The 25,526-nt window shown below is 45.3% G+C and overlaps 1 protein-coding gene across 5 annotated transcripts in view; it reads left to right on the top strand.

The window, feature by feature from the left end:
• LOC122813704 (zinc-binding protein A33-like) overlaps positions 1-25,526 on the top strand; it is a 1,378,975-nt gene that overhangs the window by 458,884 nt on the left and 894,565 nt on the right. For all 5 annotated transcript variants that reach the window (XM_044086163.1, XM_044086164.1, XM_044086162.1 and 2 more), the window contains exon 6: positions 72-101. In XM_044086163.1, the coding sequence (XP_043942098.1) occupies positions 72-101 (30 nt within the window). The remainder of the gene's footprint in view (positions 1-71; positions 102-25,526) is intronic.

The raw sequence follows: 25,526 nt of genomic DNA, 5'->3' as shown, positions 1-25,526 counted from the left end.
CTGTTAATGTGTTTGAATTTCTGTTGTGCTTCGTTTAACCAATGTTTACCTCTTTTATTTTTCACTTCTAGACACTCAGCTTGGAATGGCTGCGTTTGGAGGTGAGTTTCATACCTGTTCTTTGAATTCTTATTTCATTATACTGTAACATAATTTGTTTTGGATGTAATTTATGAATGAGTAAATTAGCTGATGAGAATTGTTCTTTACTTGGTAAGTGTAAACGAACTGACCACTGTAACGAAACAGAAATGGCTAAAGGAAAAAGTCCAAGTGGTAGCAAGGCAAAAATAAGTCCTTTGTTAAGCGCTTTTCATTCCACAAATGTTAGAACTTCCTCAGTTAAAATGAATTAAACAAACAAGTCATTTAAAAATCCTAAAACCAATGTCATTTGTTCAAAACTCACCAATGCAAACTGTTCCCTTAATATGAGCATCATTAGCCATTATGTTTCTGGAACTTATTTAAAAGCATGCAAGTACAAATCTTAAAAGATTGCTGTTAACTAACAATGCATGCTTACAGTATGTTTAAACAATGTATGAACTGTTTAAAATTACTCCCTCATTTAAATCACATTATATTACCGTACTAGACTTCTCAGCTTTAAAACACAGAGAATATAACACGTTTCATTTTGTGCAGGGTATTGTCCAGCATTTAGTGTCAGTTGCCATAATAGCTCTAATCTTTCTAACCTCAAGGAAGCTGGGCCCCCTCTTTCATCTATAGTCACTTTGTCTATCCCTTTAAACTTAAAGTTGTGTACAGGAAACTCATATATATGCTTGGCTAAAGCATTTTCTAACTTAACCCTCCTTATGTTGTGTAGATGTTCATATACACTATCTTTTAGTTTATGGTCAGTTTTGCCCATGTAAAATGCCAGACATGATTGACATTGAGTCACGTAAACTACCATCTTAGAGTTGCATGTGAATTTCCTCTTTATACAGTATTTTTTGTTATTAATTTGATATGTTTGTTTGGTCACCATGTGCCTGCAATAATTGCATATGCTGCAGGCAAACATACCTGGATTTTTAACTGTCAGTTTCCTATTGGTTTCTAATAAACTTTTTAAATTCCTGCCTCTCTTAAAAATAGTCTGAGGTGGGTTTTTAAAGTTGTTCGCTGAAGGTATTTGTCTCGTCAGTAGAGTCCAATCTTTGTAAATAATATTCCTGAAGTCCAGAGCATTCATAGGTTCATACTAGGCTATCTGCCCAAGGGCATTTATAAGCCTAGCCCAGAGTTTTGTGGCTTTCGCCACCCCTTTAGTTTGGAGGATACTATGCCCATTATTTTGCTGTGCCTCTGTCAAGCAGTGACACTGAGATAATCCCTGGGGTATATCTGCAATCTCCCATCCATTGGTCAAGATTTCTCTTGAACAAAGCCAGCGAGGTGCTCTGCCTCACATGTACCAGGATTTTGTTCCACAGCATAGGGAGTCTCTGGTTGATGAATTTGTCCCTCCAGCACGTCCTATTAATAACCGTGTCAAGGTTTAGGTCTCCCGCCCTTGTAGTTCTGAGGGATCTAGATTTTTTGAGGTGAAGCATGTTCATCAATTCTGGGTTGGAGATGGCCTTGTATGTCAGGCACAGGTCACCTCTGAGCAGACGGTAAGCGACTGAATAGAGTTGAAGTTCCTTCAGTCGGGCAGCATAGGACATATTTTTGAGACCCTTTATCCTTTTGGTGAGGAACTAACTTTTGGGGCCTTTCCAACTGCTGCAGGTGTCGTGTCAGATACATTCCGAATGGGGCATTGTACTCAATCATTGGTCTGATGAGTGATGAGTACAGGGGGACGATGACTTCCCTTGATCTAGATGTGAATCCCTTCATGATCAGGTGGGCAATGTAGAAGGTCTTCCTAACTACTTTGGCGACGTGAGTGTCAAATGAAAGGTTACTGTCAACCTGGGTACCCAGGTCCCTGATAACCTCTTCTGTGCTTAGTAGGTTGCCGCCTATATGGTAGCTAGGGGTAACCTTCTTTTTCCCGAAGGGTATGACTATGCATTTTTTGGCGTTTAACTTTAGGCCATGGCTCTGGCACCAGTTTTCCGTTTCTATAAGACCCTTTTGAAGGATATCTGTGTCAGATGTGTTCTCAACTATGGCGCCCAGTTTGCAGTCATCTGCAAATTTTGTCAGCCATAATCCTCCTGTGTTTGCTTGTACTTCTGAAAAGTAGATGCCGAACAGGAGAGGGCCCAGGACTGAGCCCTGTGGGACACCACTTGTGACCGGCTTTGAGTCTGACATGGCGCCAGCAACTCTGACCCTGTGGGTTCTGTCACTTAGCCAGTTTGCAACCCATCTTGTGACGTATGGGTTTACATTTAAGCTGATGAGTTTTTCAATGATACCTGAGTGGGGTATTGTGTCGAAAGCCTTTGCCAGGTCGAGGTAGGCTGTGTGGACTGCCTTTCCCTCATCAATGGCCTTGGTGACTGTTTCGAAAAAGTCAACCAGGTTTAAAAGGCATAATCTGCCCTTGACAAAGCCAAACAAGTCTCCTATGTCTTTATTTATGAGTTCCATTATGATCCTCTCCATAGCTTTGCAGATCAAGCTTGTCAAACTGATGGGGGCGGTAATTTCCCAGGTCGGTGGAGGCACCGCCTTTGTGAAGTGGGACCACAGTAGCCGTACGCCACTCCTTAGGCACGTATCCTGAGGTGAGGCTAAGATTAAACAGCTGCCCTAACTGCGGGTTTAATTCCTCATTGAGTTCATGGAGCACACATCCGGGGACACCATCTGGTCCTATGGATGCTGTGTTTTTTGCCTTGGAGAGAGCAGTTCTCACCTGAGCGTTAGAGATGTTTGGGGGGCTATAATTCTCTGGTATAGATATCTCACCTTTTGGGAGAAGTTTGCACTGAACCTGTCAGCCAGTATGTTGGCAATGTCTGTAGGTTCAGTAATTTTTACATCATTTTGAACTAATTCTGAGCATATCTGGGAGTTTCCTCCCAGGTTTCTAACATAGCTAAAGAAGGCCTTATGATTGTCCTTTGAGTCCTTAGCGACTCTTCTCTCAAAATTTGCCTTGGATGATTTTATGAGAGATCGTAGTTTTTTTACTTATAATGATCACGGGTGTTTTCCCTTTTAAGGATTTTGCTCTATCTTGTAGTAGCTTCCTCCTTTTGTTGTAGAGCTTGTTTATGGCTGGGGTCCACCAAACTGGACGCTTGCCTTTGGTACAAAGAGTCTTTGTTTTGTTTGGGATTGCCTGATCCATGCAGTCCTGTAGGTGCTGGTAGAAGGCATTTGTAAGTGATTCAGCGGCTTGAGTAATGGTTTCTGCAGTCTTGGGGGGCCTTAAAAGAGACCACACTAGCCTTTAGAAGTGTGAAGTCAGCTTTTGAGAAGTTCTTCACAGTGGTCTTTTTTTATCTCAGGTGGGGGCGGGATGTGGACTTCCAGTGAAATTAGTTTATGGTCTGATCTCACCAGTGAAGGGTATACCTCTGGTGTTGAACATTGTGACCCCATGTTCATGATGATGAGATCTAGTATGTTATCTCCTCTTGTGGGGATGGTGACTAGTTGTTCCATGGCATTAGAGTTTATGAACTCTAGGAATCTTTGGGCTAGAGTGTTTGGGCTTGAGTAGTGATCCCAGTCAATATTCGGGTAGTTGAAATCACCTAGTATGATGGTGTTTGGAGATGCATTTATCCCCTCCAGTGTTTTCAGGAAAGCTATGTGAGGTTCCTGAGATTGAGAGGGTGGCCTGTAACGTGCTACAAATTGTAGAGCAGTCTTGCCTATGGGTAATTGCACCTGGATGGTCTCCGATGCATCGTGCGTTGCCACCAACCTTGAGGTGTGGGTGTTCTTGATGAATATAGACACCCCCCTCCTCTCTTGGTGTTGTCCGGATTTTGGGGCCGGAACGCATGATATGAGGTAAAACCTGATAGTGCCGGGGTGCTCTCAGGAGCCTTAAACCAAGTTTCAGTCACAGCACAGACATCGATGTTCTCCATACTGAGAAGGGCCTCGAGTGCGTGCATCTTGAGGTTGAGACTTCTGGCATTGAGCAGCATTACCCTTAGTTTTTTTCCTTTTTTGTGTTCTAAGGTGGTAGGTTTAGAATTTGAGCCTTGCCTAAAAAAGGCACTATGGGGGTGGCAAGAGCCTTTGCCAATATCCGGAAGCCCAGGGGTGACAGGTGCAAGCCGTCCCTTGTGAAGCAGCGTGGCTTGTCCAGCATGTCATCCCAGGCAGACAGACATTGGATCCCCTTTGAATGACACCAGAGTTTAAGCCAATTATTAAAGCTGATCATCTTGTCACTGTATTGTGGCATCATTCTTGGTGAAGGTAGGATACTGCTCAAGGTCAGGGTCATACCTGCCTGGGCTACATAATCAGAGAGCTCCTCTATGTCTCTTTTCATGTAGTCCAAGGAGGTACGTCTCAGGTCGTTCACACCAGCGTGGACAATGACAGAGTCGTACTTGTACCTGCTGTTGAGAGACCTGAGTGCTTGCATTATGTGGCAGATTCTAGCGCCCGACAGGCAGCTTACTGTGACCTTTTCCTTGTTCAATCTGGTGAGCGGGACGTCAGTGTGTCTGACTATGGAGTCACCAATGACGAGTGTGTCTGGCATTGTGTTTGGCCTTAAGGGCTGTGACTGTTTGGCACACTGACTATGTGGTCTATGTGTTGCATGTGTTGTGTCCTGAGGTGGCAGTTGTTTGGGTGTCTGCTTTGGTGGCCTCTGCTGTTTTGGTAGATTTTTGATCAGAGCCTCCGAATATGTCTTTGTGTATTTATGTGTATGATTTGAAGTTGTGATAGTACTATGTGAGACTGGGTTTGTGGTGTGTGTGGTTACCTTCTCCTCCTGTCTGGTCTTACCAGTCCTATGTTGAGAGAGCTCAGCCTCCAGTTTGGCTATATAGTTGCATCTCTCGCATGTATTTGTGTTCTGTGGGAGAAGGATAGGGTTGTCCGTGTACATGAGACAATTGTAACATTGCCTCAATATTCCCAGATTCACCAGCTGAGCAGGAGAGGACACTAGCAACTGATCCCTCGACATGCTAGAAGGAATAGACAAGGACTTTAAAAGACTCCGTGGGATGTGGGTGGTCGAAAGGGTTTTTTGGCTGGTGGGGTACTATGTATAATAAAAGTGCTATATCAAGTAAAAAAGTACTTTAGGAGCAAGTGCTAGGCTTTACAGATCGAGAATATTCTACTTAGAAATCAAGTAGAGTTGAGCTTTTTAGATATAGAATACGCTGGTTAGATCAGCAGTACAGTTCAAGGAAGGCTGTTTTAAGGGAAAATTTGAAGAGTGGACTTTAGGTAGCCTGAATAGTTTAACCTTGATTAACCGCCGCTGCTCTTGTGTGCTCCTGTGGCAACTCCGCGCTAAAGTGTGCTTTATAGCAGGGGGCTGGAAAAAACAGGAAATGACCCAAAATGGCCAATGAATTACCATTTACTGTCTCTAACCACTCCTCTGAGGACAAACAGGCAGCTCAGTACTCCCCACTCTCACTGGTGAGTAAAGAAACTTCCCTCTGGCCACACAAGAAAATGGAGGAACACAGGAACCAAATACAAAGCCCAGGGATCAGCAAAATCTGATCACTGGAACAACTAGCTAGGAAAGTTAGGAAAGCAGAAGTATTTTTTTGTTTTTTTTAGTTTTTTTACACACACAGACAGAAAATACAGTAAATGCTTTGTTATTCGACTAAATGCTATCAAAGGCTAGTACACTTGAGTGTATTAGCCTGTAGGTTAACTTATAAGCAAAACTTAAGCTAAGAAGTGCAGTCAACAAATTAAGCTCAGAAAAACAGAGAAAACGGGTATAAACACAATACTATATGCAGAAACAGTGGTCGAAATGCACAAAAGGTCGAAAAAAGCAATAAAAATGCTTAAAAAATACTTAGAATCAGGAAAGTCGCTTTTTCTGCTCTCTGCTGCCTTAGGAACTCTGCAGGGGACCACGAGGAGCTATGCCAAGTTCTGTTTAATTCAAATTAAATGTTGTAATAAAGGTGGTCATTTCTTGTAATTTGGTGGTGTTGTTACTACTATTACTACACCTGTCTTGTCTTACCTCATTACCACTAGGGATAATGTTTCTGTTGACCAGAGGTGCAGTTTGTTGTAAAATCGACCTATATGTCCCATCTTCTCTTTTTCTTTTAACCTCCATTTTTAAAGCTTTAGTCAGTGTCTGGATACCCTCACTTTAGGAACATGTTTCTTAAATTATCGCATTCTTGTTGAAAGTTGCCATCCATTGTCACCATTCTGGCTGCTCTGACCAACTGACCTTTTACTACTGAGTGTTCCTGGTGAGTTGGATGGCAAATAGAAAAATGCAAGAATGCATTTGAGTACGTCTCTTTTCTAAAGATTTTGGCTATGTACCTACTTTGGGTCCTGTCCTTCTTAATTTCAGTGTCCAAGTATGCTATAGTATCCTGGTTAAAGTTGTATGTGAACTGCAAGAAATCAGTGGTGCTGTTTAAATGGTCAACTAATTCTTTAGCTGTGGTGACGTCCCCTTTGATAATTAAAAAGATGTCGTCCAGGAATCTTGTATAAAAATGTATCTTTTCACTGATCTGTGTGCTCTTTCTGATGTACTTCTATTCCCAGTAGACCATTACTAAATTTGAAAAACCCGCCCCACATGGGGACCCCATTGTGACACCTACTTTTTGCAGGAAGAATTCCTTATCGAAGGTTATGTAATTGTTAGATAATATAATATCACGCAGTTTGTGTACTAATTATGTCTCATTAACTATTGCCTCATTGTGCCTCAACATGTAGGAGACCAATTCTATCCCTTCAGTGTGTGTGATTGATGTGTACAAGTCTTTAACATCTGCCTTTAAAAAATTGTATTCATCCTGATATTCTAACTCATTTATACTAGCCAAAAAGCACCATGAGTACTTTCTCCTTTAATGTATTTTTTAAGAATTGTATCCACTACCTTTGTACAAGGGTACGTAATGGAATTTCTAGCATCAGCTAAAGGTCCCATTGGTTGATTAACTATACTTTTATGGACCTTCGGGATGCCAAATAGAGCAGGAATCCTAGGTGCTGGCATAATCAAATAGTTGCAGGTGTTTATATCTATTTTAGCTTCTGTAAGCATGTTGTTAATATAGGTGTTAATTTGAACAACTTCACATCATAGCTTATGCTCGGTCTTGCCGTTCATTCTTTACTGATGGGTTCTGAGTCGATCAATCGACTCCAGTACGGCAAAGCTTGACGTCTTCCAGTAGCTCGAGGCCAAGCCCCTTATCCCATGATGCACTGTGAATTACCTCAGATCTAGTTTACTGCGGCATCTCATCAGAGGTTCCAGTGCTTGCTCGGGCCAGTATTTTCTTCAAAACGTATTTTCTGCAAGTTATTAATTAAAAATGTCTGTAATTTCTTTTAATAGTTGTTAGTATAGCTTTCTATAGCTTCTTAAAAGCTCCCCTTTCCCGTGTGGGATTATTTAGTGTAGTTTTAGCGGAATCATGTGTTTTTGGCCTACTTCAAATCTTTCTGCATATTTTATATATATATATATATGTATATATGTATGTATCTGTATATATATATATATATATATATATATATATATATATATATATATATATATATATATATATATATACATATATATATATATATATATATATATATATATATATATATATATATATATATATATATACATATATATATATATATATATATATATATATATATATACATATATATTTAGATTAGTGTTGGCCTTTTGTATTTGGTCCATAGTTTAATAGTCTCTCTTTCCTGTCAGAGCCTAGTTCTGTGCATATTTGCTGTGTATTTTTCTAAGCTTCCCTGTGTGGTGTGCTTTTAGAGCCTAGGTGTGGTTTTACAATATTGTTTTTCTTGAGTGCTTTTTTCTTAGGCTTCTTGTGTGTTGTGTGTTTAAGCCTAAGGTATTTTTGATTAGTGGATAATGGCTGATGACAAGGATAAACACCCAAAGTCTGGGTTTAAAAAGTGTCCAGTCTGCGGGCAGAAAATGTATGATGTTCTTCATCTCACATTGCTGCAGTCCTTACTTATGGGTAGTCCGCTGTCCTCGGTCGGCCCAAATACCAAAGTATTAGGCTGACGTCGGTCATGGGCGCACAGCCCTGACATCAGAGCGTCTGGGTATAAAAGCGCATGACCGACGTCATATCCTCAGTCTTTTTTGCCGCATGGTCCGATCCAGAAGCAGCGTTGCAAGTGCCGTTCGGCTTTCTGAAATTTTTCGTTTTCGGAGTTTCAGACATACCAAGTTGGGCTAAGTACCCGTTGGGAACATTTTTGTTTTTCTTGCCTCAGTTATTTACCGGATGTCAGAAAAAGTGAATAATTGTATTTCTTGTGGGAAGCAGATACCGCATAGGGATTACCACTCGCTTTGTATCCCTTGCTTGGGACCGGAGCACGACGTAGTTGGGTGTCGGTTTTGTGCTAGGTTTAATAAGCGCACTATTAAGAGAAGGCTAGATTGCGCTAGGTTAGTCTTTGGCAAGCGGTGTAATTATAATATGCCGTCGGATCCTCCGACGCCCGCTTCCACGAAGAAGCGTAAAGACAAATCTGTAAAGCCTAGGCAGGATGATTCGTCCATTTCGGACGCCGGTCCTTTAGAGTCTGCAGTGGAACAGGTGGAGCCGGCTGAAGTCTCTGTTGAGTCTCAGGGGGAAACCTTGATTTTACAGGATGTGGCCTCACAGGAGTCAGGCCAGGCTGAAGGGGCCTCTCAGGTTACTATTCTCCCTTCTTTGCCTAAGGGGGTTAGGCCTTCTGCTACTGTGTCTAGGGCTCCTTCTAAGGGCAGGCCTGTTTTGCCTTCTTCTGGAGTTAGTTCTGGTTCTTCAGGGTCTGTACCTAAGAAGCATATGCTTAAAATGGCAGAAGATTTGATTACTTTAATTAGAGGTTCCATGCCCCCTCCTGATAAGAGGCCCAGGGTAGAGCCAGAGTTGGAAAGTTTGGAGCAGGCCTCAGATGATTCTGAGTCTTCTGCTGAAGATATTCAAGATTTTCCTCCTTATTCGGATTCCGATGCAGAGGATTCTACTCCTTCTGCTTCCCCTCCAGAGGATTTTTCATTTTCAGAAACCTTACACTCTATGAGGGAACATTTTAAGTGGGAAGGACAGGATTACTCAGATTCCAGAAAGAGGCTTAGAGAGTTCTTGTTTTACCACAGCATAGACCCTTGGCTATTCCTCCTGTTTTGGATGTTGTTCAGGATGTTTTGTAGGAGGCCTCATTTAATCCAGATTCTATGCCTCCTGCACCAGTTAAACCGGACAGGTATTATAGGGTACCTGAGGCTCATAAATATCTATATAAGAGTCCTAGGGCGGACCCAGAAACTATTAGTCAGGGGCCTAAGGGTGTTAGGGCTTCTGTTGTAAAGAATCCGGTTCCTCTAGATAAGGAAGCTAGAGCTTTGGACAGATGGGGTAAGAAGGTGTACACCTCTTCTACTTTAGCAATGAGGGCTTTAAATTGCCAGTTTCATATGTTGAAATATCAGAATTTCCTCCTTTCTCAGCTAAAATCTAAAGTGGATGCTTTGGCAGAGGGCATAGAGTGTAAAGAATTGCAAGATTTGGTGCATGTTTCTGAACAGGTGGGGAAACATTCTTTGCAGTGTGGATTTGATGCTTTGCAGGCTTCCTCTAGAGTGGCTGCCACTGGTTCAGTTCTTCGTAGGCATGCCTGGCTTAAGGATCAGAATTTATCTGAGCATGTTAAGTCTAGAATTCTGGATGCCCCTTTACAGTCCGAAGTTTTGTTTGGTCCTCCTGTGGAGTCTGTTTTGAAGAAAATGGAGGACAAGGCTAAGTCTATGCAGACTGTTAAAGATTTTTTGCAGGTTCAACCTCCTAAGTTTAGTAGAAATTGGCCTGCTAAGGGGTGGACGTACCCTTCTTCTGATTCCCATTCTAGGGGTAGATCTAGGCGTGGTAGGGGCAGAGCTCAGAGTACCTTTAGGCCTAGAACATGGAGTTCGCCTGTTCAGTCTGCTGGTGAGGGTAGGGGCCAGTCCTTTCGTAAACAGGCCCAATGACCTGCATTTTCAGCTGCCAGATTCTTCTTGCCTGGCAGCTCCTTTGGGAGGAAAGCTAGCTCTCTTCAAGCAAAATTGGTTTTTAATCACCCAAGACAAATGGGTGTTGGACATTATAAACAAAGGTTACAAGTTTTATTTCCATACATTGCCTCCTTTCAAAGGTATGCCAGACATTCCTCCTCGGCAAAGGATGGAGGCTCACAAACAGATTTCATTACTTCTTCACATGGGAGCTATACAGCCAGTACCTCCTTCAGAAGTGGGTCTAGGGTTTTATTCCGCCTGTTTCTAGTACCAAAGAAAGGGAACACGTGGAGACCGATTTTGGATTTATCTCTCCTCAACACTTATTTGGACATTCCAAAGTTCAAAATGTTGACATTACAACAGCTTTTGCCTCTGCTGGGAAAAGATCACTGGATGGTAACTCTGGATCTAAAAGAGGCTTATCTTCATGTTCCTATCAGGCCCAGTTGCAGGAAGTACCTGCGTTTTCGAGCTGGAAATTTACATTATCAGTTCTCTGCATTGCCCTTTGGCTTATCTACTGCGCCCAGAGTGTTCACAAAGGTTCTGGCTCCAGTGATAGCCTTTTCAGGATGGAAGGAATACAAATTTATCCTTATTTGGACGATTGCCTGATTATTGCACAAGACAAGGACGAGCTTCTTCAGCAGCTACAGTATGTGATGGTAGTGTTAAGATGCCTAGGGTATTCTGTGAACGAAACAAAGTCCAGTCTAGTACCCTCTCAGGACATGTGCTTTCTGGGTGTGAGACTGAATACAGCTTCCCAGATGGCCTTTTTGACCCCGGACAAACAGAAAAGTCTTTCACTTTATTTCCATCAAGTGTCTCTACAGTCCAGGCTGACTGCAAGGACAGTCCTTCAAGCCTTGGGGTTCATGGCATCTTGTATTCTGGTGCTTCCCAATGCCAAATTGCATATGAGGAAGCTTCAATGGTATCTCAAAAATCTATGGACACAACACTGCCAGGATCTAGACACTGTCATTCAGATAATACCTTGCATTCAGAGGGAATTTTTGTGGTGGGCTCAGGAATGTCACCTAAACAAGGGACTCTCTGTGACCCGACCAGAGGCGAGTCAGATTCTAACGACGGATGCCTCGGACAAGGCTTGGGGAGCACACCTCAATGGAAAATGGGTGCAAGACACGTGGCCTGCCAGACTTCAACATTTGCATATCAACTTGAAGGAGATGTTAGCAGTACAATTTGCATTGATGGCTTTCAAGGATTTACTTCATCCAGGGCAGGTGTTGATTCTAACAGACAACACAATTGTCATGTGGTACATCAACAAGCAAGGGGGAACTCATTCGTACCCTCTTTGCAGACAGGCGATGATTTTGTGGGAGACAGCTCTCAGTTACAACCTCAATCTTCAGGCAAGATTTCTACCAGGAGCACATAACTCCTTAGCAGATGTATTGAGCAGACAAATAGTGGATCCTCATGAGTGGAAATTGGATCCTCAGGTATTTCAAAAGTTGACAGTGTCATGGGGAACTCCAGACATAGATCTGTTCGCTTCTCCACTAAATTACCAGTTGCCAAAGTTTTGCACAAAAAGGTTTCATCCCACAGCTTGGAAGGTGGACGCTCTGTCATTCACTTGGAACAATCTTCATGTATATGCCTTTCCACCTCTACCTCTTCTGCCCAAGGTTCTCTTGAAGGCCAGACAAGACAAGCCATCCATGATCCTGATAGCACCGGATTGGCCTCGACAACACTGGTATCCACTACTGAGGAGTTTGGTCCGAGAGCCTCCATGGCCTCTGCCTTTGATTCCACACCTTTTGTCTCAGGAGGGCAATCACTTTCTCAATGTCAGAATTCAGTCTCTGCATCTAACAGCCTGGCACATTCTGTTTTAGATTCTGGAGGTTCTCAGCTTCCACAACAAGTTTTGAATGTTATTTTGGAGGCCAGGAGGCCTAGTACAAGGAAGGTTTATGCTGATAAATGGAGGAGATTTTTTATTTGGAGCAAAGGGAAGGACTTTGATGTTTCCAAGCCTAATTTGAGTGCTTCCTTACAATATCTTACTGAGTTATTAGACAAAGGTTTGTCCTTCTCCTCCATAAAGGTTCATGCTGCAGCCATTTCGGCTAATTATGACTGTGACCCTCCTTTATTCTCTCATCCTTTGTTTAAGCAGTTTCTCAGAGGGGCAAAGAACATAACACCCCCACGTAGAGCTCCTACTCCTGCTTGGGATCTCAATTTTGTGTTGGAAAAGCTTACTCTACAACCTTTTGAGCCTGCAGCTACTGCCGAGTTAAAGTATTTGTCATGGAAAACTGCTTTTTTGTTGGCCATTACTTCTGCAAGAAGGGTTTCTGAATTACAGGCCCTTATGGCAGTGGAGCCTTTCTTGATTTTTCATAAGGATAGGGTATCTTTGCGTACTAATCCTTCCTTTATGCCTAAAGTGGTTTCTAGTGTGGCCTTAAACCAAACTATTCATTTGCCTACTTTTTATGCAAATCCTCAAAATAAAGGGGAGAAGATTTTGCATACTTTGGATATTCACAGGCAGTTGCGTTATTATTTGAGCAGAACCAAGGAGTTCAGACACTCTCAGCAGCTGTTTGTTTCTTTTGCTTTGGGTTCACAGGGTAGACCTGTTTCAAAACAAACTATTTCTAAATGGATTGGGTTTTGTATTTCTTTTTGTTATTCCCATCATGGTAAGGAGATTCCGACTGGAATCAGACCTCATTCCACTAGAGCTACTGCAACTTCTACTGCCTTTCTAAGGGGGGTAGCTACAAAGGATATTTTGGAAGCAGCCACTTGGAGTTCAGTACATACTTTTTCTAAACATTACCACCTTCCTCTTTATTCTAAGTCTAGGGCTGGATTTGCCACTGCAATATTACAGGGCATTTTAGCTGCCCCTAATGCTTTATAATTTTGCCAACCTCCCTTTCCTGTTGCTTTGGGATTCTACCCATAAGTAAGGACTGCAGCAATGTGAGATGAAGAACCTAGTACAGTTTTGTACCTACCATAAATGTAGATGTTCGAAGATCCACATTGCTGCAGTCCAATTTTCCCTCCCTCCTTCCCCTCTGTAGCTTAGCATGGTTATATGGTTTGGGTGATGGCTGTAGTTGGGCATATCTTTTGGGAAGGTACTCTGTTTTTTGGCTGTGGCCTTTCTTTTAGGGCCTTCTGACATCTGGGGCAAGAAAAGACTGAGGATATGACGTCGGTCATGCGCTTTTATACCCAGACGCTCTGATGTCAGGGCTGTGCGCCCATGACCGACGTCAGCCTAATACTTTGGTATTCGGGCCGACCGAGGACAGCGGACTACCCATAAGTAAGGACTGCAGCAATGTGGATCTTCGAACATCTACATTTATGGTAGGTACAAAACTGTACTTTACTGATGGCCAAGTAACTAGTGATGTTCTTCGTGTTTCACTGTTGCAGTCATTACATTTGGGTAATCCTGCTGGCAGGTTGCCCTCATTCGGCCTGAATTCCAAAGTCTTGTGTCCTGCGTCAGTTGCTGTCATGCCTTCCTGACGTCAGGTCGTCAGGGGTATAAAAGGTGCAGCTGACGCCATTTTCTTCAGTCTTTCTTGCCACGCGGTGCCCGAAGCAGAAGCAGTTTGCAAGTGCCGGTCGGCCGACTCCTGAGATTTTCGTGTTCGTTATCTCCTGGCAGCACCCTTAGGGGGAAAATTTTTCTCAAAATTGGCACATTATAACCCAGGACAGATTGGTTCTAAACATAGTGTCACAAGGCTACAAATTTCACTTCCATTCCCTGCCAAAAGCAAGCAGTTAGCCAGATCTGCCAAAAAATCAATGGACAGAGACACAAAAACAAGTCTTATCCCTCTTGGACATGGGGGCTATTCAACAAGTGCCACAGCAAGAGCAGGGCCAAGGATTTTACTCAAGACTGTTCTTGGTACCCAGAAAGGACAAAGCCTGGAGACCAACACTGGACCTATCTATTCTAAACACTTTCCTGGATATACCAAAATTCAAGATGTTGACCTTGCAGCAGCTTCTGCCCATGCTGGGCAAAAAGGCTTGGCTCATGACTTTAGACCTAAAAGAGGCATACCTGCATGTCCCAATCAGGTAGTCATGCAGAAGATACCTCAGATTCAAGGCTGGCTCAATGCATTACCAATTCTCTGCACTGCCCTTAGGCGTATCTACTGCGCCCAGGGTCTTTACAAAGTGCCTGGCACCAGTGATTGCTTTCTGCAGACAAAGAGGAATACAAATATATCCTTAATTGGACGACTGCCTAATTCAAGCAGAGAACAAAGACATTATACTACAGCATCTGGCATTTGTGAAAAGTCTTTTAACATGCCTAGTGTACACAGTCAACAAAAAGAAATCAAAACTAGTACCCTCTCAAGAGATAATATTCCTGGGTGCAAGCTTAAATACAGCAGCCCAGAGGGCTTATCTCACGCCAGACAAACAAAGGCAACTGACTACCTATTTCAAAGGATTGGCAACAGAGGCCCAGTTATCTGCAATAAAAAATCTGCAGGCTTTGGGCTTCATGGCATCCTGCATCCTACTAATTCCATATGCAAGACTGCATATGAGGAAACTTCAGTGGTACCTAAAAAGTGTCTGGACGCAACATTGCCACAGCCTGGAAACAGTGATTACTCTCACTCCCTGCCTGCAGCAGGTGTTTCGATGGTGGGCGAAGGCTTGTCACCAAAACAAGGGACAGCCATTCACACTACCCCCGGCCAGGCAGAACCTGACAGTGGATGCATCAGATTATGCATGGGGGGCCCACATGGCAGGAAGAGGCATTCAAGGCACCTGGTCCACAAAGCAAATGCATCTACATATCAATCAAAATGAGATGCTAGCTGTTCAAAATGTCCTGACAGCCTTCAAGGGTCTAATTCAACTGGGACAACTACTGATAAAGACAGACAACACCACGGTCATGTGGTATATAAACAAGCAGGGGGGCATGCATTCTTACCCCCTTTGCAGACTAGCCATGGCTTCGTGGGACACAGCATTGACCTACCAAGTTCATCTGCAGGCACAATTCCTGCCAGGAAAGGAAAATACTCTGGCAGACGAACTAAGCAGAAACCTCATGGATCCCCACGAGTGGCACCTGGATCCACAAGTCTTCAGCATGATAACAAGGAAATGGGGATGCCAGGACATAGATCTGTCTGCCTCCCCCTCACAACTACCGACTAAAAGATTCTGCACAAGGACTTATCACAGACAAGCATGGAAAGTGGGCTGCTTATCTTTCAACTGGAAAAACCTATCAGTGTATGCCTTTCCTCCACTGCCTCTCCTCCCCAAGGTACTCCTAAAGGTCAGACAGGAGAAACCAAAGATGATACTAATTGCCGCAGACTGGCATCGCTAGTACTGGTATCCGATCTTAAGGAACTTGTTTCAATGCCCAGTCTGGACCTTACCTCAAATACCTCATCTACTGTCCCAACAAAACAATCAGATCCTGCACAGCTAACACAGGACTCTAAACCTGGCAGCATGGCGGATAATGTAGCCATACAAAGCACACCTCTCAGTAAAGCTGTGATGGATGTCATTTTGGAAGCCAGAAGGCTTAGTACTAGGATTTTGTGCTTGGAACCAGGCACAAGGAGTTGATACAGCTGTACCAAATATTCCTCAGATTTTGCAGTACTTAACTGAGATGCTGGACAAAAGCCTATCTTTTTCATCAATTAAAATTCATGCCTCTGCCGTTTCGGCTCATTACAGTACAGAGCCCCCCAATTTTTTCTCATCCTTCATTAAGGCAGTACCTCAGAGGAGCCAAACATTTAAGGCCTCCAAAGAGATTCTCATTACCTGCATTGGACCTCAATTATGTCTTGGAAAAACTCACCCTACCTCCATTTAAGCCAGCTGCTACTGCTGATGTAAAGTTTTTATCATGGAAAACAGCTCTGCTCCTGGCAATAACTTCTGCAAGATGAATGTCAGAGCTACAGGTGCTCATGGCTGTGGAACCTTTTATCATTTTTCATCCAGACAGGGTCTCTCTGAGGACAAACCCAACATTTATGCTTAAGGTGGTATCTAGTGTAGCCCTTAACCAAGCTATTCATTTGCCAACTTTTTATCCAAATCCATAGAACAAGGGGAAGAGAATCCTGCATTCTTTGGACATACACAGACAACTTAGATTCTATTTGGACAAAACTAAAGTTTTCAGGAAGACAGAGCAATTACTAGTGGCATATGCTGCAGGATCACAAGGAAAGGCCATCTCCAAGCAGACTATTTCAATGTGGATAGGCCACTGCATTCGTTTCTGCTACTCACAGCATGGCAAGCCAGTGCCTAAGGGCATTAGGCCACATTCAACTAGAGCTACAGGCACTTCAGCAGCCTTTCTCAGGGGAGTACCAACTAAAGACATTTTAGAGGCTGCTACTTGGAGTTCAGTGCACACCTTTACAAAGCATTACCGCCTGACACTTAACTCTGAATCCAGGGCAGGCTTTGCCACTACAGTTCTGCAGGCCTCATAGCCGCTCCTAATGCTGTTTAGCTCCAGCCCCCCCAACTATAGCTTTGAGACTCTACCCAGATGTAATGACTGTAACAGTAAAACACGAAGAACATAGTACAGTTGTGTGCACTTATCATAAATGTAGATGTTCGTGTGTATTCACTGTTGCAGTCCGGGTTACCCACCTGCCATCCCCCTTATTTCTGCTGGAACTTATCTTTCCTTCTTTGATCTATACAACCTATGTGGTGTATTTGCTTGTAGATGAAGGTAAAGTTTACTTTGGTGCATGCATGTTTTTATATACATAAATATATAAATTTTGGCTACCGTTTTGGGGGCACCTGACATCTGGGGCAAGAAAAACTGAAGAAAATGGCGTCTGCTACATATTTTATACCCCTGACGACCTGACGTCAGGGAAGGGGTGATAGCAACCAATGCAGGACCCAAGACTTTGGAATTCAGGATGACTGAGGGCATCCTGCCAGCAGGATTACCCAAATGTAATGACTGCAACAGTGAATACACTCTAACATCTACATTTATGGTAAGTGTACACAACTGTACTTTTACTGTTTAGGAGCTGTACATTTACAGGAGTCTTGCAGTATTTGTCACTCTTTTTCCTCGTGTGTTACTAGAGAGGAAGAGGAAATTAGTCGACAGAGGCTTGTTAAAGCATCCATTCTATGAAGTGTTTAGTGACCAGGATGTGACCAGTAAGTCTTCCAAGTCCTCTAAATCCTCAGGGGACTCTAAGGACTCCACAGTCAAAAAAAATCCAAAAAGTTGGAGGATCCTGCAACATCGGCTCCACAGACCTCAGAGCCGACTGTCTTTTCTTTTTGCAGCCGGCACTCAGCTCTGGAGCCAGTATCCGAGAGGTTTCTATCGCCACTACTTCAGTCAACCCCATCGGTGCATTCTTCTAGGTCTTCTGTCAGCCTGTCGGATTTGGATATGGATCGATTGGTGCAGAAGCTTTTGCAGGCACCGGGCCTTGCTAAATTTTTGTCTGCTCTGACCCCAGCGTCGGTGCCGAACACCACTACCACTGACTTGACTACTCCTCCTCCAAGCAGTACCAGACCTTCTGAGCTAGAGGGAGCTGACCTGTTTATCGTGGAGCCTTTGGAGCCGAGACTTGCTCCACTGTCCCCGGCTGCATCTACTCTGATGTCCTCGGTGCCAACTGGAGACTCTAGGAGCCAACACTCTCCAGTCAGGTCCAGGGAGGATAGTCACACCGACTTGGTGCCGACTCTTCCTCTTGGGGCTTCAGTTCGGATGAGCTCGGCTCCTACCTCCGTTTTGGTCCGGGAGGGGTTGGCAGTTCCTTTGGGGTCCGTCAACTCCTTCACATCCAAGCCGTGGTGCCTTCAAAGCCATGAGGAGAGCCTTGTCCCCCCAAGACATCCTCGACTCCAGGCCTTGCTTCCTCATCCCCCAAAGCACCTGAGTCTGCTTCTGCTTCCATCGTTCAGGCTAGGCATAGAGACCCAGAGCCCCAGGTAGCCCCACAGGGTGCGCCCTGCTCTTCCGAGACTTCCCCAGAGGCTCCCACTGAGGAGGTCCTCAGGAAGAGATTGTGCAAGAGGAGACACTTGACTCCCAACAGGAGTCTTTAACATCTGACACTGACTTGGATGAGTCAGAAGGGTCCCACAGTCCCCCTCTGAGGATATCTCCTTTGCGGAGATACTCGAGATCCTTAAGCAGAGGGGTGATTGGCTGTCCAAAAGTCCTACTGAGGACGAATCAGTTCTCCTGAATGCTTTCAGGTCTCAACCCTCCACCTCTTGGGTGTCTCCGCCCTCCGATGTGCCCTTGCAGTTGATCTCTCAGAGGGCGGGGGAATTCACCGGAGTCCATGGAGCCTTTTCCTAGGAGGCCTAATAAGTTTATATCTGCTCCAACAGATAAAACCTTTTTGTCCAAAGGAGTTCCTGTTGATGCCGTGGTGGCGGCCACCAGAAAGGAAATGTCTGAGACTTTGTCTATTCATCCTCCTAATACAGAGTCTAGGATCATGGATAGATATGGGAAACACATGTTTAGTTCAGCGACCTTTACTCTCCGTTCACTGAACTATTTGACCCATTTCACTAGGTTGCAAAGAGATCTCCTTAAGGAGTTGGGAGATACTCATCAGGGTACTGTAGCTGCAGGGGCCTCTGACAAAGTTGCCGCCCAGCTTGCTACTCTAAATTCTATTGTGAACTCATCCATGCGTCTCATATCATATGCAGCTGATGGAACAAGTAGGGCAGCGGGTACTGGAATAGCTCTCAGAAGACATTCCTGGATGTGCTTGTGTTACTTCGCTGAGCCCTTTAAGTCTTCATTTGTAAACACCCCTTTTGATGGCTCATCCCTTTTTGGGCCAAATGTAAAGGAAACTTTGACCAGCTGTGAACAGGAGGGAAAGACTCTGCCATCAGAGTCAGTTTTTCCACCCCGACTCAGCCTTACCCCAAAGGGCCAAAGGGGAGGAAAGATGTGGTTCCGGAAAGACCACGGAGCCTTTCAGGACACACGTGGTGAATCCCCCCCCTAGGGGCAGAGGAGGTAATAATGGAAGATGCCACCCTCGCGGCAGAGGGGGTCCGCACCATCAGTGTGACGCAGATTACTTTTCTGGCCAGCCCTACCGGCGCTCCTGAAAGGAGGCCCGACTGTCCTGCTCTGGAAGCAGTCGGGGGGGGCCACTTTTTTTTGTATCCAGATGCCTGGCAAGAAATAAAATACAGCTGGGTACAAAGTATCATTTCCAGGGGGTACTTTATACCTTTCACCCCCCCCCCCACTACAGGGAACAAGCAACTATAGAGGTCCACAAGTTGCTAGAAAAAGTCATCCAGCCAGTCCCAGCAGACCAAACAGGATTCGGAACGTACTCAAGGTTGGTTTTGGTTTCAAAGAAAACAGGGGACTGGAGACCCATTTTGGACCTCAGCAGACTCAACCAATTTGTGAAGAATGAGAAGTTCCGGATGGTCATGCTACAGTCTATTCTTCCCTTTTTAGGGAAAGACAATTGGATGTGCTTGATGGATCTCAAGGATGCGTACTACCACATAAAAATGGCCAGGCCATCCAGAGATCACCTGCGTTTCCGGCTAGGAGCCAATCATTATCAATTTTAAGCACTGCCCTTTGGTCTCACTACAGCCCCCAGAGTGTTCACCAAATGCATGGCAGTGGTCATGGCTCACCTGAAGTGTGTAGGATTCCAGGTGTTTCTGTACCTAGACGATTGACTCCTTACCGCCACCACCACTCATCAACTGATTCAGGCAAGGGAATACACTCTGACACTCTGCAATCACTTAGGCATTACAGTCAACTCAGAAAAGTCTGCCTTGTCGCCATCACAGCATATCGTTTTTATGGGGGCAGAGTTTGACACTTCAACGACCAGTCTAAGACTGCCAATCAAGAGAGTCTTTCTTCGTCAGCATGTCAGCGCATTGGTATCGAAAGACAGAGCACCAGCCACAGAAGTTCTAAAAGTATTGGGTTTGATGGCTGCAGCGATCCCGGCCATATCATTAGTAAGGATGCATATGCGGATTCTTCAGTGGCTGTTTTTCACTCAGTGGTCTTATCAGGAACTTCCAATGAATCACACAGTTTTAATTACGAACTCTTGCAAGAAAGATCTGCAGTAGTGGTTGACATCTCTTCATGTAACCATAGGACGACCCTTTGTACTACCCTCTCCAGTAGCCACTGTGTCCACGGACACTTCCCTGATAGGGTGGGGGGGGGGCATTTCCAGGGAAAGACTGCCCAAGGCTCATAGACGGATCAAGAGTCACATTTGCATATTAATTTTCTGGAGATGAGAGCAGTACTTCTAGCATTGCAGTACTTCCAGGACTCTCTTCCCCAAGGAACGATTGCAATTCAGACAGACTGTATGTCAGTAGTCTGGTACTTGAACAAACAGGGGGAAAACAAGTCTTTCCCCCTTTGCCGAGAAGCCCTCAGAGTTTGGCAGTAGGCTGTTTCCTCTCGGCGCTTTCTGTTGGCAACGCACATCCCGGGGAGATCCAATGTGATAGCAGACAAACTGAGCAGGGCAATCTTGTTGTCGCACGAGTGGTCCCTCAAGAAAGAAATTGCGGACAGGATTTTCCACAAATGGGGCCAGCCTTGCTGTGACTGTTTTGCCAGACACATCAGCATGAAATGCAGAAGCAACTTTGCCCTGATTCCTCCTCCAGGAGAAGCCCCGAGAGATACACTTGTACACGATTGGCCCCTGGGTCTCCTCTATGCATTTCCACCCATCCCCTTGATACCCAGATTTCTACAGAAAGCAAAATCTCTGGGAAGGACCATCATTCTTATTATAGCCCCTCATTGGCCTCTGCAGATTTGGTTCCCATTTCTTCATCATCATCTGTTGGAGGATCCATGGATTCTGGACCTAGTTCTGGACCTTCTGTCACATCCGTCGGAGGACCTAAATCCTTCCTTGCAGTCACTGAAGCTGACAGCTTGGCTGCTCCAGTTCCCCTCATACACAGGCTTCATAACTTTTCCAATGAGACAAAACAAATCCTTTTTTCTTCTTGCCGTCCACTAGAAGATTATATCTTAGTAAGTGGAAGAAGTTTTCCATATGGGCTTCTAAGCAGAACATTGATCCTTATCTAGCCCCCCTGACATCCATACTAGAATTCTTGACAATGATTTTTAATAAAGGAGCGGCAGTAGCAAAAGTTCAGGTTCAGTTGGCTGCTATATCTAACTTTCATCTCTGAGCTGACGGGCTAAACATGTCCCACAAGGTATCCAAGGCCTTTCTCAAGGGAACATTTTATATGAGACCTCCAGTGAAAATTCCTTATTCCCCTTGGAATCTAAATTTTATGCCCCCCCATTTGAACCAGCATTGTGATCTCAAATATTTGTTGTGGAAAACCATATTTCTGGTAGCAATTACTTCTGCCCACAGACTGTCAGAACTTCAAGCTTTATCTATCAGCCCTCCTTATTTGATTTTCCATGCTGATAGAGTATCTCTTAGGACAACCCCCTCCTTTTTGCCCAGAGTTTGTTCAGAATCTAATATCAACCAAGTCATTGAGTTATCAGATGTTATGTGATCCTATCTCGCCTACATTCAGTACTGATGGGCTTGGAGCCGATCCCTCGGCTCCGACTCGGCACGCTATGCTATAGAGCGAGGCCTCTTATTGGCTGAGCTATTTCTTATCCCAGGATGCACCACCACTAATCCCCCAGATCTCGTTTGCCGCTTACAAGCTAGGACGTGGTCTCAAACTTGGCTGGGCTAAGTACTGTTTTATTCAGACTTTTCCTGTCAGGAATTTTGCTATCTTGAACCCAAAAGCTGTTTTAACAGCCATTTTTGTTGTACGAGTGTGTTTGGTTAAATCTGTTGAGAAAATTGTGTTTTTTCGTTAAGAGAAGGTTTCCCGTTTAAGTTAGAGGGGCCTTCCCCTACTACTATTACTGTCTAGCATTTGTGTTTCTAGAGGTCAAGTACCTGCTTAAGTTAGAGGGTCTTGACCCTCATTTTCTGTGTTTGTGCTACTAGATTGTGTATTGTGTTTTGTCTAAAAAAAAAAACAAAAAAAAAAAAAACTTAGTTTTCTATTTCTGTGTAAAATCTTGTTTCTTAGGGTTAGTCAGCATGTCTAAGGAACATAGACCCTCTGGGTTTAAAAAGTGCGCGAGGTGCGGTTACAAAATGTCCATAACGGACTACCACTCCTCATGCGTTTATTGTTTAGGCGCCAAGCACCTACAAGAGTCCTGTAGCATGTGTCACGCCTTTTCTTCGAGAGTCTTCCAGGAGAGGAAGAATAAATTAATATTAAAAGGTCTGATTAAGCCATCCTTCGAGGAGGCTTTATCTTCCTCTTCCTCTCCTACGAAAAAGAAAAAAGCGTCGGCTCCGACTGCCAGAAAACCTAGGCAGGCTTCTTCTTCGGCTCCACGGACTTCGGAGCCGAGGGCGGAACGGTCTGCCTCGATGCCTCCAGTCTCGACCCCTCTGGTTTCGGAGCCGAGGACTGGGGCATCGAGAGGCGGGTCACCTTCATCGGCTCCACTAATTTTGGAGCCGATAAGGGTTGCTGGCTCAGACTCTTCCCCTTCGGCGCCAAAGTCCTCATCGGCACCGAGGGAAATTGTTTTGAGATCTCCCTCGGAACCGATAGTTATTGAATCCATTCGGAGCCGGTCCCAAAAGTTAGTTTCGGCTCCAGCCCATTCGGCTTCGGTGCCGATGGTCCACCCTGCTATTATGGTTCCTCCTCCAACAGCCTCGGCACCATTGGAGCCGGTGCTGGTGGAACCGATGGAGGTTTTCGGGTCGGGCCCGACCCTTACTCCAACTCCGGCTCTTGAGTCTGAGTTCGGTACGCGGACTTCTTCTGTCGGCCCCGGGGGGGACGCTTCGGGACTGATGTTTTCGTTCCCAAGCCTTCCTCTCGGTGCGTCGGCTGCGGGAGTGCCGTCTACCGTTGTGGCCACGGAGGTGGGACATTCCCAGGATTCTGGTGGTCCCGCCTTCAGGGCCATGAGGAGTGCATTAGCCAAATCTTCTTTGGCTACCTCCACAGTTTCCCCAGCTCCTTCCCTGCATACTGAGACTGGGTCTTTGGCAGTCCCCCTGTCCTTAGACAGCGGAGCCCGGGGGCCTGAGGTTACCCCCACTGGGGTTCCCCCCCTCCTGGAGGTCCCTCGGAAGCTTCTTCGGAGGAACCCCCCAGGAAAAGATCGTGCAAGAGGAAGCACGTTGACTCTCCTGATGAGTCTCTTGCATCAGACACTGATCTCGATGATGCAGAGGGGTCCCCTAAGTCGTCCTCAGATGATGTCTCCTTTGCAGACATCCTGGAAGCCCTTAAACAACAAGGCGGCTGGCAATCCAAACCCCCTTCTGCTGATGAGTCGGTGTTCCTTAAGGCCTTCGGGGCTCAGCCCTCCGCCTCCTGGGTGTCTCTGCCCTTCGACGAGCTCTTGGATTTGATCTGTCGAAGGGCGTGGGAACACCCAGACTCTGTGGAACCGGTGCCTGCTCATCCTAATAAGTTCCTGTCAGCACCCCCGGAAAAAGAGTTTCTGACGAAAGGTGTGGCTGTATATGCTTTGGTGGTGGCATCTGCTACCCAGCAAGATGTAGCAGAGGCTTCGACGTCCGTCCATCCTCCTAATAAGGAGTCTAGGAGCATGGATCGGTACGGTAAGCGCACCCTAAGTTCAGCGGCCTTTACATTAAGGTCCTTGAACTATCTCACGCACTTCACCAGATTTCAGAGGGATCTGATTAAAGAACTTTCCGATACCCTCTTGGGTAACCTGCCTGAAGAGCTGGCCCAGACGGTTGGCTCTCAGCTGGCTACGCTGTCGTCCATATCAAACTCGTCCATGAGGCTCATTTCTTATGCGGCCGAAGGGGCGAGTAGAGCGGCGGGTACAGGCATTGCTCTACGGAGACAAGCCTGGCTCCGCCTGTGTCATTTTGCGGAGGCCTTTAAGTCTTCTTTTGCCGACGCCCCCTTTGATGGGTCCTCCTTGTTTGGACCCAAGGTAAAGGACACACTGACCCGCTGCGAGCAAGAAGGTAAGACTTTGACTGCCGTAAGGGCACGATTTTCCACTCCCTTTCGGCCTTACCCCAAGGCTAAAAGAGGAGGGAAAATGTGGTTCCGTAGATCTCAGAAGTCTTACCCCTCACAGCAGGACGATCCCCCTTCCAGAGGCAGGGGAGGGGGAAATTCTTCTGGAAGACGCCATCCCAGAGGCAGCAGAGGCCCTCGCAACACTGGAGACCGCGAGTCCTTTCGTGGCTCTTCAGCCTTTCACAGTCCCTGAAGGATTGCCCGACTGTGCAGCTCCGGAGCCAGTCGGGGGTCGTTTTTCAAAGCACCTAAAAGCCTGGGAAGGTATCACTCAGGACCGATGGGTGCTTCGAATTATCGCCGGAGGTTACGTCATCCCTTTCTCTCACTCTCCACCTCAGTCCAAAAAAATCCCGGACCCGCCACCCAGTCAACGGGAAACTGCAGCCTCAGAAATTTCAAAGCTGCTGCAAAAAGGAGTCATCCAACCGGTCCCCGCAGACCAGATCGGATTAGGGACTTACTCAAGATTATTTTTGGTGCCAAAAAAGACCGGGGACTTGAGGCCCATTTTGGATCTCAGCATTCTAAACCGTTCAGTCAAAAAGTCCAAGTTCCGAATGGTCACCCTACAAACCATTGTTCCATTGCTGGAGAAAGGTGTTTGGATGTGCTCCATAGATCTCAAGGACGCTTATTACCATATCATGGTACATCAAGCGTCCAGGAGACATCTGCGCTTCAGCCTAGGAGGCAGTCATTTTCAGTTCTGCGCGCTGCCCTTTGGTCTCACCACAGCCCTTTGGTCTCACCACAGCCCCCAGGGTGTTCACCAAATGTTTGGCGGTCGTGACTGCTCACCTGAGAAATCTAGGATTCCAGGTGTTTCTGTATCTAGACGACTGGCTCCTAACTGCCACCTCCAAGCATCTACTATTGCGGAGCCTACAAGCCACGATATCACTGGGTAATTCCCTTGGAATCACCTTCAATTGGCCAAAGTCTGTGTTGCTGCCATCTCAACGCATAAGATTCATCGGAGTAGAGATAGGCTCAAACTGAATGCGGATCTATCTACCTACAGACAGGATACAAACCATACAGGCTCAAGTTCGAGCCTTACTTCCCAGATCCAAAGCCCCAGCCAGAATGGTCCTGCAGCTTTTGGGATCCATGTCCGCCACGGTTCTTCTAGTTCCCCTAGCAAGATTGCACATGAGAATTC

Source organism: Protopterus annectens, chromosome 10.part0 (genome assembly GCF_019279795.1).
Source record: "Protopterus annectens isolate FY-2018-M chromosome 10.part0, PAN1.0, whole genome shotgun sequence".
NCBI classification, from domain to species: Eukaryota; Metazoa; Chordata; order Ceratodontiformes; family Protopteridae; genus Protopterus; species Protopterus annectens.
This window is presented reverse-complemented; position numbering and strand designations above follow the sequence as displayed.